Here is a 12,533-nt window from a genome sequence, read left to right on the forward strand (position 1 = left end):
TCTCCTCCTTGTTTCCCCTCCTTGTTTCCTCTCCTTGTTTCCTCTCCTTGTTTCCCCTCCTTGTTTCCTCTCCTGGTTTCCCATCCTTGTTTCCCCTCCTTGTTTCCTCTCCTTGATTTTCCCCTCCTTGTTTCCTCTCCTTGTTTCCTTTCTTACGTCGTTAGTGATCTGAGAGAAAGCGCAACAGAAGAGCTTAATTCGAGAAAATAAACGGGGAGAGTCAGCCTTGGTACGTTGGCACACATGTCGACCTGCACCCTCTCTCGTACCAGGATGTTACAAACACCCAGAATTCCCTGGAAAGTGACAACTGCCGACCTCGGTTCATGTTAGGGCACATTCACACACGTTACCAAGACCTGCTAAACCAGCTTGGGTCGTATACACTAGGAACCAAACGGAATAAATGAAACCGGGAGGGACTACCTGAACTTGTCCAATAAGAAAACATTTTTATTTTCCGTTGCAAAACATTTTTGCGACCATGTGCACTAATGAATACGACCCTGGACCTAAACATATACCAAGAGAAAGTACCCAAAGAGAAGCAACCCATTGGGAAATGTTTTAAAACATTGATTTATTTAAACAGATTTGTGTTTGTTTGTTTTCCACATCCATGTTGAGTTATTTTTCCTCAATAAGAGACCGACAAGACAGTTAGGATTACGTCCCAAATGGCACCCTATTTCCTACATTGTGCAATACCTTTACCCAAGCCCTATGGGCCCTGCTTAAAAGTAGTGCACTATATAGGGAATAGGGTGCCATTTGGGATGCCTGGCATGAAAGTCCCATATCGCACAACGCCCAGTTCTGAGGCTAGCAACGGCCCGGTTGGTATGTGTCCCATATGGCACCCTATTCCCTATATAGTGCACTACTTTTGACCAGGTCCCATCAGGGTCATTGTATAGGGAGCCATTTGGTCCTTCTTTAGGAAGAGTCAAAATGGAGCTGCAACATTTAGGCCCCTTCCTCGTGTTAAAATCTAAAACAAAACAAATTGGTCAAAAACTGACAAGAGGTCAAACAGAGGGTTGGTATTAGACCACATTCAAATGCTGCTCTGAAGATTTCAGCTGTAGAAACAGTCAAAACCTAAAAGGAAGTGTGTTGAATTTACATTAAAATCACTGACGCTACATTTCCAGTTGCATTGTGACCACTCAAATTATACAGCTTCAAAATAACAAGATGGCTTCTTTGATTAGCAATTAAATGCATCTCATTTAACAACAGCAATACCGCCAAACATTATCAAGAGATTGTGGAGCAGACTGATAGTGATCACTGATTGGATATTTACAGTACAGGGCAGGTGAGGAGCTGGTGGGTAACTAACACTGACAGTCTGACATAGACCTGTCATAACACATCTCTGTCACACAGGTGTGCAGTCAGAAGGCATCGACTTCAATCCATTAAACACTGACAACCCGTTTCACTCTCTTAGCTTGTCATCAACATAACTGGCTCAGAACAAACTGCTCCCAGCACCAAAGCAAACAGTTTAAAAAACGTTAAACGTTAAAAAGAGACATCGTCTCAAACATTTGAGATTTAATGAACCCCTGTAATAAATTGTTTGATTCCTCATTGTTGTTTTTCAATACAAATCAATAAAGCCTTTTTCTATTTGAAAGCTTCAAATCAAAAACATTCCCATGGTGGGATTATTAAGGAATGAATGCACTTCCTGTTTGTGAGTTTTACAGGAAGTATACTGGTCAGACACACAGTGTGTATCGTCATGGTTACAATACTGTCCAAACAGACAATCATAGAGGCACCCTTTTCATCAAAGAGTAGCTAGAAGTTACCCCTAACCACAGATACAGGGTCAGATTTTATTTGCATCAATAGTTAAGGTTAGGATTAGGGTATCTGATCCTAGATCTGTGATTAAGGGCAACTTCTACCTCACACGTCAAGCTTCACCTTCCTTCAAACAAAATGGCCAACACAGTGGTCCATCTCTGCAACAGTGAATTATCTACAATAGAAATGGAATGGCTCAGTCCTCACAGTCTTTCACCTATTGGGATTTTCCTGTTTCATCATTTTAACGATTCACAGTTTTCCCTTTACGAAGTTCCGCCCACAAGACCACACCCACATCCTGCAATTCTCCTCCCCCTTTTGAAGGTTCCAGTTCCATGGCCCATCCTACTTAGGGTTCTATTTACATCAACACTCTAGGTCCAGAGGTAACTACAAATAGTGGTTTGCCCCTTGGTTGATATTTTCTGTTTCAGGAGGGTGCTCACAGTCAGGTCAACGTTGATATCTGTATCTGGGGTGTAAAGATTTGTCAAACAGGAGTGTCCAGCACCCCCATAATTCGAACCTTCGTTGTAGGATGAAGTTGCTATTGCATTGTTGTGCCTTTCTACCCAATTGTCAACGTTACGATTCAGCGTGTCCATGCTGGTCCTAGATCATTGTCCCAACAGGCCATTGGTCACAGTCAAGGTTACGATTTTCGGATGATAATTTGATCCTAGATCAGTGCCTCTTAACAAATGGAGCCCCAGTCAAGCCTACAACTCAGCGGGTGAAAGGTTAATCCTAGATCTGTGCATAACAGGCTATTAACACCAGTTACAGTTACTTAGAGAATCTCAACTGATCTTAGATCAGTAACTCCCCCCACCCCACCCCACCCCACACCCAGGGCCTCAGATCAAGAAGGATTCAGAGTCTAAAGTGATCCTGGATCAGGCCAGCAGAGCCTCCCCCTCCTCCACCCAGAGCAGGTCCAGGGCCTCAGCCTGCCTCTGTTCTCTCTGGTGGATCCTGCGGAGGCGGAGGATGTACAGTAGGATGGCCAGCAGGACCACCAGGATACAGGCAAAGAACAAGTAGTGGTTGTAGACGAAGGAGGAACGCAGCCAGTTGGAGTGGCCCTGTTTAAATGACTCTGCCTGGAGGTCCCTGTTAGAGAGGAGAGAGAGAGATGGATTAATAACAGAGACAGACGGACAGACGGGACAGACAGACAGACAGACACAGGAAGTACCCACAGACCTGAGAGGCAGGAAGCGTGTCTTGAACAGGATGGCTCCCAGGGTCCACTGAACCTCCTTGTCATAGACCAGCTGAGCAGTCTTCAGGCTGGGGTAGTCCTTAGGGAACCTGAAGCCTGAGTGGAGCACCTGGAACATCCAGGCTGACTTAAAACACTGGTACCTGGACAGGGAGGGAGGTGGTTGATGAGGTCAGGTACGCTGTAAAGCAAGTTGAGATTTACATCTGACTGGAATATACACAATATGCCATTCCATTTTTATTAGATAGGCATTTACATTTCCAGACAGATCGACGTAGATTAATATACATTACACATATACACTATAAACGGCATAGTGAGTAACTGGGTTGAAGGTTTTCGTACTTCAGTCTGGAGGCGTCTGCTTGTTTAGAGAACAGCTTGCTGTCCAGACGCTTTGTCAGGGTCGACCATTTGGTGGCACAATAGTCCTGCAGACAGACAGGAGACAACGGAGTTACTTCCTGGAAAGATCTCTCAGCGATTTAAGAACTTAAAGACAGCCTGGTCCCAGATCTGTTTGTGCTATCATGCCAACTCCTCATCATGCCAAACATGAGTGGCGTGACAGCACAAACAGACTGGTACCAGGCTATCATTCCAACTCCTCATCATGCCAAACATGACAAGGAGTGGCGTGACGGCACAAACAGACTGGTACCAGGCTATCATTCCAAGAGACAATGACAAACAAGTCATTTTCTTGCGTTTCACAAAACCAATGTTTTCCCTCAGATTTCTTCAGCAGTGCAAAGAAAGGCATCTCCCAAGGATTTTTTTTTTGTTGAAACTAGACTTATAAATCGGGACCAAGAGAGCTAGGTGGGAGAAACTTAACCTGCCTAGGTAATGACAGAGGAAACCCTGTTCTAGAATTTCTGATCATGATAAGTTCTAGAATGATGAGATGTGGTTACCGTGGCAGCCTTGGAGTACTTGGCGCTGTCGTACGGTCCCCCCATCCTCAGCACATCCTCAGTGCAGTAGAAGAACTCAGAGAAGCCGTAGAACTCTGAGTTGCTGTAGTCGATGGGAGCCTGGTACACCCCCCTGGGGGACCCCATGGTGCCGTTGTGGAGACCCAGGAAGGGCCTGACTGCCCCCTGGCAACGCGCCCAGTCCCCCTGCCCTCTCAGGTGGACCGCACGGCCGTCACGACGCACCACGTCTGATAGGCCGACGGGGAGGCACGGGTCCGCGAGGGGCGTGGCTTCCATCATGCCCGTCTGATCGCCTGTCAGCCTGGAGGACAACCAGGAAGTGACACGGAGGAAGGGACAGTCAGTCGATCAATCAAAGAGTTCTCACACTCAAGGTGTCGAGATGAAATTGGAGGAAGTTGATGAATTGGAGAATGTCTGCGTCTATGTTTATGCAAGTGTCTGTCTGTCTGTCTGTCTCTATATGTCTGTGCCTCTGTGTGTGTGTGTGTGTGTCTCGCTCTCTCTGCGTCCGTGTACGTGTCACCCCACCGGTCCTACCTGTTCTTGGTGATGGTGGAGTTGATCAGCTGGTCTTCGTAGCGTTGTCGGGCCATGTTCCCCCCGAAGCCCAGGAACGTGGTGACATATACACGGTAGACGTGCTGCGTATGCTCTGAATCACAGCCCAGGTTAAACTCTGCCAGCAGGCTCTTACCAGACTCCTCCTGTAGAGGGAGACAGAGAACCACATACGTTACTTAAACCATAAAATCATGCTCTGGGGATCAGCTTCCCCTCCCCCAATTCTAAACTGGCCCAAGATAACCGGCAACTTCACCCTACTCCTTGAATCATAGATTTGTAACAATCTTGTTGTTCAATTATATCCAATACACGGGAGATTCATAAAGGCACCAAGTTGAAGAAATCACACGGAAACAGGGAAGGACTACCTGAATTTGTCCAATAAGAAATGCTCATTTTCTTTTTACGTTGCAAAACGTTTTGCTACGGTGTGCCCTAATGAATACGACCCTGGTGTGGAGAATCTGGACGCAGACATTATCTCCAAATACATGGTGTGGTTTACTAAACTCTAACATTAGGCTTACCAGTCTACAACAGCCAGTCATACCAAACAAATAGAATGAGAATGCTAGAGAATGCTAGCTCTCAGGTGGCTCCTTCCTTACCTGTTCAGGTGAACTGAAGTGGACTGCGCTAGGCACCTCATAGGCTATCTGCAGCGAGGCTCCGCCCATGTCCATGATGCCCACTGTGCGCCGCCGGCTGATTGGGTGATTGTTCTGTGACCCTGTAGTGACCTCCACCATTGCATCATCTTCTAGGAAAATTGAGAATTGAGTGTCAGTCATGTCCATGGTGGGTAACCGGTCAAATGTAGGTACGTATGTAAAGGCATCAATGATCAACTTTAATGTTTTTCTCAGTCTGTTCAAAAGGAAAATGCATGTCCATATATATAAACCCCGGCATCATCCTTTGACAAACAAGCAATCAGATGCCATCAAATCTGGTTCATCATCATAATTAGCTAGTCGGATTCAGTCTTTTACGATTATCATGTCACACTGTGCGATGTTACCAAATAGAAATCTTGATATCATCCTGGCCAGATTGTACGACTTGCTTCAGTTCTGTTCGTCGCATTCTGCGATTGGCTTGCGAGGATAGGTCAGCTGACGTAAGCTACGTCAACTGCAGTGGTGTATTTGATCTGCGCATGTGAGTGAAGTGAGTTAGAGCGACGCAAACAGGGTGGCGAGAGTGGGGAAACAGAAGAGTCATTGTCTGTTCTTTTGAAGTTGAGACTTTGGCTGATAAAGTGAAATTAGGATATAGAAGTTATCCTGTGCGAGCTTATGTGCCAAGTACATTACGATGTTACAGGTGTCAAACTTATGGGCATGTGGCAGCAGTATATAGGAGGGAGATCCCAAGGTGTGAGAAGTGTGCAGAAGGGCATGAGACAAAGGCCTCCCGAGTGGCACAGTGGTCTAAGGCACTGCATCGCAGTGCTAGCTAGCTGTGCCACTAGAGATCCTGGTTCGTATCCAGGCTCTGTTGTTGCCGGCCGCAACCGGGAGACCCATGGGGCGGCGCACAATTGGCCCAGCGTCGTCCAGGGTAGGGGAGGGAATGGCCGGCAGGGATGTAGCTCAGTTGGTAGAGCATGGCGTTTGCAACGCCAGGGTTGTGGGTTCGATTCCAACGGGGGGCCAGTATGAAAAATAATGTATGCACTCACTAACTGTAAGTCGCTCTGGATAAGAGCGTCTGCTAAATGACTAAAATCTAAATGTAAACAAAGGAGTGGGGAAAGTGGTGGTATGCACTAATTGTAGGGGTGGCCATGGGGCTGGGGATCAGACATGTCCCGGGGGGGTTAAGTAGTGGAGAAGGGTGGGGTTAATTATTAGTAATAGTTTTGAATGTGTGAGTGTAGTGTTAGATGGTAGGGTATTTCTTTGCTTTGTTTTGTTTTATTTTTCAGAGGAAAAGAAAAGGGAGTTGTACTCCAGTCTAGTAGGTGGCGGTAATGCTACAAATTGGATGCCAACCGCCGTTAAACCTCATTGAAGAAGAAGTGAGTTAGTAAAAACTAAGTAGGGGAGAACCAGGAGGAAAGTAACACTATTTATTCTCTCTAATTACTCAGAGATCGATAGAGCTAGAGACACCATACGTTATGACACACAATTTATATATGTCCGTTACCATTAGCAACTGTAATAGCATTTCTAGGGTAAATTAGTTTCAATGAAATAGATGAGAACAGAACTACCACAACGTTTCCTTTGTACCTGCTGGCAGGGAAGGAGTAAAACAGCTTTGGGACGGAAGTAACAGCTGGCGAGAAGTGCACAATATCTGTCTTTTCTCCATGTTTCTGGTTTGTAATGCTCTTTACTTTCAACAAATGTACCATCAGCCATAATTTCATGTTTGTGTCGATTTGAATAATTAATGCTATAGGTTCGTAATTTATGAAAATGAACCATGCGTTGCGCAACCACAATATTGTGCTTACAATATTAAATCGGACGAAAATGGATCACATAATTGCTATATTAACCATCATTTTCTCATCTCACTTGAATGGGAATGTAGGAGATGTTTTTCGCAATAATCAGTGACTATTCATGATTAGCCCTACCAATCAGCTGTCCTTGTCATGCGCTCCTCGTGGCTTGATAGAACAAACGGCTTTATTCTCTTCACAAACAGCAAACTCATCTTGTTTGTCACATTTCCATGGCTTGACACAAGGTAATTGACCACCAGAATATATATCAGCTACATATTTTCAACCACTAACCAGTCGATAAAAGCTTACGTGAAAAGCTGATCCATCAAGTCAATTGATTAAGGCGTAATTGTAAAGATGTCATATAATTTTCAAACATTGTCACTTGTTAATATTTTGCTAACATTATAAAAGCAATATGAACTAAAGGAGAGAACGGCCTGTGCTTAAAAGTTTATTTTATTTTATTCCAGGTCATCAGTTTACATTGTGTTACTTTCGTCCCATCCGTCTCTCCTGTAACTTCTCCCAGGATAACACCCAAGACTAGCTAGCATGACAGTTGAAACCTATGCTGTCATTTAGTTACTAGACGGGTTAAGAAAATGAAATATGTTTGGAACCTTAAACCACTAAACAACCGAAAAACACTTCTGGGCCAGTTTTTCTTTTTTTCATTATTCAAAACCACTTAATGTTAATAACACAGCGAAACATGTTCAGACTGGGCTGTTTTTTTGCAGGGAGCTCATCCTCCGCATTAAGAACGTGCCGACTTCACTACGTCATTCTAGCTTCTGTGTTATCTGAGAAAATGGGCGTGTTACTTTCGCCCCGGCTCTCCCCTATGCATCTTAGAAGTAGTTTTCACATATAAACGTTATATGTCCAAACTCAGAATCAAATAGGCTTCCCCAAAATAACATGGTCGCTGTGGTAGAACGTTTATTTTGATTGGCGATTTTGTGCATTTATCAAAATCCCATCAGGTAGCCTGATTTCAGATGTGTAATGTTAACAACATTATTAGGGAAATCGTTATTCTTGCACAGCATGTAGGCTAAACGTTTAAATCAAACTATTATATTAATCTGACCATTCACAATAATCGTATTGTGTGCATACTCAGTGCCGGCCGTGTTCCTATTGGTCAGTCACCGGGATCAGCTTGTAACACCTGCCACACGACACGATAAAGGCAAAAACATTCTGACACTGATAGAACTTTGTCCGAGCCTACGACCGCACGTGGCGGTGCTTAAGAATCGGCAGACCTAGACCCGCTCACACGGAATGAGCCAAGACGGCTGACAATCGTTTACCAGCTAAGAATTTGCCCGCGACGTGGAAATGTAGATGGGGGCGGCAAAACCGTGGCATAAGACGGCAAAAATCAGTCTGCAAAGGCCTTAACCTAGCCTTGAGACATGGCTATAGCCGCCATATATGGCATCTAACGCCCTAGAAAAATGGTGGCTACCGACCGGTATGTTTCAGGCCTACAGCCAAGCCATAACTCTATACAAAATCCAGCCTCATCCTTTGCAGTGAACATACAAGCGACATCATCAAAGAAGCCATAACCTCACACTCACCGTACTCTGCATGGTCAAAGCGTCCCAACACAAAGTTAATACCAATCCATGCATACACACCTGAGAGCAGAGAGGCAGTGTTACCATTAACACCACATAAACACACACACAGAGGACAGGTGCAGTATATTAGTACAATTAGACCATCTGGCCTTTTTTCACACCAATGTATACAGATTTAGAAGACACTTTTATCCAAAGCGACTTAGTCATGCATGCATACAGTTTACGTATGGGTGGTCCCAGGAATCGATCAGTGTCTAGGTATAACTGCACCATATTCCCATCATGCTCACAGCTCTCTGTCTCACCTTCCTGTTTCCCAGAGATCACCTCTGCATGGGAGCTGGAGAACAGGAAGTCAAACTCCACAGGAACATCTCTTACCAGGTCCTCCAGGATAGCAGTCTGCTGACTGGGAAGGGGAGTGAAATGGGGATAAATAAACACACGTTTTAAACCGCTGTTAGCGATGTAAAAATCAATGCCCTAAACCTTCCACAGATCTCTAGGGGTAGATCCTGTGCTTCACCCCCAGCTGACCCTTGAACCCTGACAGGGTGGAGGGTTGAGGCCTACCTCTCAGGCAGCAGTCTCATGCCAGCAGTACAGAGGATATAGAGAGGAGTCTCCTTGTGTTTCTTCCTGGGGACATGGGTAGCAGCGAAGGAGAGGAGGGGGTGGAGGTAGTCACTGGCCTTGGCTGGGGTCAGAGCCATGGTGGAAATACCTGGAGAGGAAGGAAGAAAGAAAGAAAGAAAGAAAGAAAAGTTAGCGATAGTTGAGTTGGCGATGAGGTAGTGGCATTGGCTGGGGTGTAACAGGGCAGATTTACTATTTCTCTCTAAATTCTACTGTTAATTTATTGGGAACATAGCAGCTGCTAACTGCTTAGCAATTGCGGTCATCCTCAGTCCCAGTGTTTTCATGTACCAGGCAAATAGGAGGTAATGGGGAAAAAACGTAGATAACAACAGCAGGTTGAGGACGTGTAGGTCTGGCCTGAAAACATGGGAAAACACAGGTGAAAACCATCCACGCTGTATGACAACTTATTCTGGGGTGCCACGCCCCTACATGGTGAACATGTAGGTCACTGCCAAAACAATGGAAACACTTGAGTAAATGAGGGATACAAAGTAAACTGAAAACAGGTTCCTGAGTTAATTAAGAAATTAAAACATCCCATCATGCTTAGGGTCATGTATAACAACACCCAGTTGCTCATTATTTTGGCTACCATCCCTAGAACAAGAGATCTCAGTGACTTTGAAAGAGGGGTCCCAAAGGAGCTTAGGGGTTTAAAGTGTGTGTGTGTGTCTCCAGATCTCTACCCAATCGAACACTTCTTTGGCTGCGCCTGAGACAGCGTTTTCCACCACCATCAACAAAAAAATCAAATGAAGGAATTTCTCATGGAAGATCCCTCCAGTAGAGCTCCAGACACAGATTGTAGAATCTATGCCAAGGCACATTGAAGCTGTTCTGGCAGTTCTAATGGCTCAACGCCCCACTAAGACACTTTATGTTGGCAGTTCCCGTTACCTAGCTACTGTATCTTAGCTCTCTCTGTACCAGAGGTAAAGAGGTAAAAAGGCATCTGACAGAGTAAAGACAACATGTTCCTACTATGATGTGGCAACGGCATATGTTAGGATAACATCCTTTTTTTCCTGGTCATTCAACAGTAAGGTTGTTCTCTGCTGTTGTTGTAGCCCCCCTCCCACCCCCACTCCTTCCCCACCTAACCCTCCTCACCAGGTTTGATCTTCTTGACCACAGGGTGGCGGTCATGGTCCCTCATCTGCCTGATGTCCAGCAGGGTGTGAGGGTTTCCATGGTGGGGGGGCCAGTAGTACACATACACCCTGGAGCCGCTGCTGCCACAGTCCACCACGATCCCATAGTTCAGAGCTACGTTGGTGACGTCAGTAGCCTCCATGGTCTCCACAGAGGAGAGGTATCTAGGAGAGAGAGAGAAAGGTGGGTAGGATAGAGGGAGGAAGAGAGAGAGAGAGAGACAGGAAAAACATGTTAGACACCATACAATTACACTTTGAATGCAGAATAATTAAGAGTGTGTTGACTCAGTAGCAGTACAGTGCAACCACTTGGCCTGGTGTGTGCGTCTGTTTTTCTCTCGCTCTCTGTCTGTCTGTCCGTTCATCTGACGTCCCACTCACTTGTTGACGTGTCCCCTGTGGCGCTGGGGCCCCCAGAGCTCAGTCTGGTAGACCCCCAGGAAGACCAGGGCAGAGCAGGTGAGGAACACTAGGAAGAAGGCCCTTTGCCTGGGCACACAGCCCAGAGACAGCAGGGACACACTGCAGTACCAGGAGGCTGGCAGGCATGAGAAACTTATCCTGGAGGGGAGGGGAGGAGGGAGGAGGGGAGGGGGGAGTTTTCGTTATTGTCATAGATATAGCCTACTACAACATAACGCATGGGCACATGCTCACAGTTATTGCATTACTCGTTCTGTATAACAGAACACCGTAGTAACATTTCAAACAACCATAAACATCTTCACCTAAACACATGCTGAAGTTCAAATTCTGCCATCAAGTCAATACAGCAGTCCGGTTAGTGTGTGTTACCTCACGGTCTTTCTGAAGAAGCACCAGTTTGTGGTCCAGATGTTGTCCTTTGGGACCATTATTATACCAGTAGGCCCATATACTTTTCGTTCTATATTTTTATTCTCTCTGATCCACTACCTGGGAAGAGTGTTTATGGACGTCACCCCTGTTCTAACTCTAGACATATCCCCGTTCTAACTCTAGACATATCCCCGTTCTAACTCTAGACATATCCCCGTTCTAACTCTAGACATATCCCCGTTCTAACTCTAGACATATCCCCGTTCTAACTCTAGACATATCCCCGTTCTAACTCTAGACATATCCCCGTTCTAACTCTAGACATATCCCCGTTCTAACTCTAGACATATCCCTGTTCTAACTCTAGACATATCCCTGTATTGTGATAGCTGGTTATGCTGTTGCAGATTCGAGCTAGATTGGCTAACAATAGCACCCAGCAAAAAGAAAGTGTGTGTTACCTTGCCATATGTCCAAGCAGCAAGACCTAGCAGCAGAGTTAGCTGGCTGCCTGTCACCTCCTCATGGTTGGGAACGTACTACGTGGACCCAGGTGTTGCTTTCCCGTGGTGATCTGGAGAGAAGGAATATAGAGATAGTCATGTCGACAGAAAAGTAATTCACCACGTATCCCTTCAAGTTAGTTATGGACATGAAACATAGGTAGCTAGGCCTATAATTCGGTAAATCACAGAGTAACCAAGGAACAGCGAACTAGCTACATGTGTTAAATTAAAGCAGTGTCAATAGGAATAGATACAGTACATGCATGTGCAATAGAAACGCACCCTATGAATGCCCCTCCCTATGTTACGTCAACCCCTGAGTCTAGGTTGCTCTGCCAACTAGTTCGTTTATCTATTATTTAAAACAGTGTGTTATGTAAGATTTCTTACTTGCCAGTAAACTGTAAACTGTTATCTCTACAAGCTAAACTAATCTCAATTCATCCACTGTGATCGCAATTTAACAAAGAATGAATACGTGGCCTGTGCACAGAATTTGTATTGATATAGCGATTTGGATCGACTAAAACTGGAACACTACCGATAACTAACCGGCTTCCGGTGAATGTTACAGCTGTAGCCAGGTGGCTAGCTACAATATTTCCATACATTGTAACATTGTCACTGTTCCAAACTTACTTTGATACAAATTAACGCTGGCCGTCACGTCATCCCAGCCGGTTTAATCACGGGTGGATCCTACTCTTGAATCACAGATTAACAACAACATCTATTTTCTTCGAACGAGATTAATCTTCATCCAGGAAAATAAAAATAACATTTAAACCCGTCAGATGACGTAGCTTCC

General features: G+C 45.2%; 1 protein-coding gene across 4 annotated transcripts; it reads right to left on the minus strand.

Moving 5' to 3' along the window:
- Positions 1–560: 560 nt before the first annotated feature.
- LOC121533214 (ectonucleoside triphosphate diphosphohydrolase 7) lies at positions 561–12,518 on the minus strand. 4 transcript variants are annotated; one of them, XM_041839030.2, is made up of 13 exons: positions 12,365–12,518; positions 11,681–11,793; positions 10,803–10,982; positions 10,378–10,583; positions 9,199–9,349; positions 8,931–9,034; positions 8,620–8,679; positions 5,169–5,317; positions 4,534–4,700; positions 3,970–4,294; positions 3,398–3,483; positions 3,031–3,192; positions 561–2,937 (listed from the first exon to the last, which is right to left on the minus strand). In XM_041839030.2, exons 2-13 carry the CDS (start codon positions 11,686–11,688, stop codon positions 2,721–2,723), a joined length of 1,815 nt encoding a protein of 604 aa, XP_041694964.1. In that variant the 5' UTR covers positions 11,689–11,793; positions 12,365–12,518; the 3' UTR covers positions 561–2,720. The 4 variants fall into 4 exon arrangements, with proteins under 4 accessions (XP_041694964.1, XP_041694963.1, XP_041694966.1 ...); XM_041839029.2 differs by having other exon boundaries at positions 5,169–5,320; XM_041839032.2 differs by lacking the exon at positions 8,620–8,679.
- Between the last annotated feature and the right edge of the window lie 15 nt (positions 12,519–12,533).

Source organism: Coregonus clupeaformis, chromosome 20, assembly GCF_020615455.1.
Source record: "Coregonus clupeaformis isolate EN_2021a chromosome 20, ASM2061545v1, whole genome shotgun sequence".
Lineage (NCBI taxonomy): Eukaryota > Metazoa > Chordata > Actinopteri > Salmoniformes > Salmonidae > Coregonus > Coregonus clupeaformis.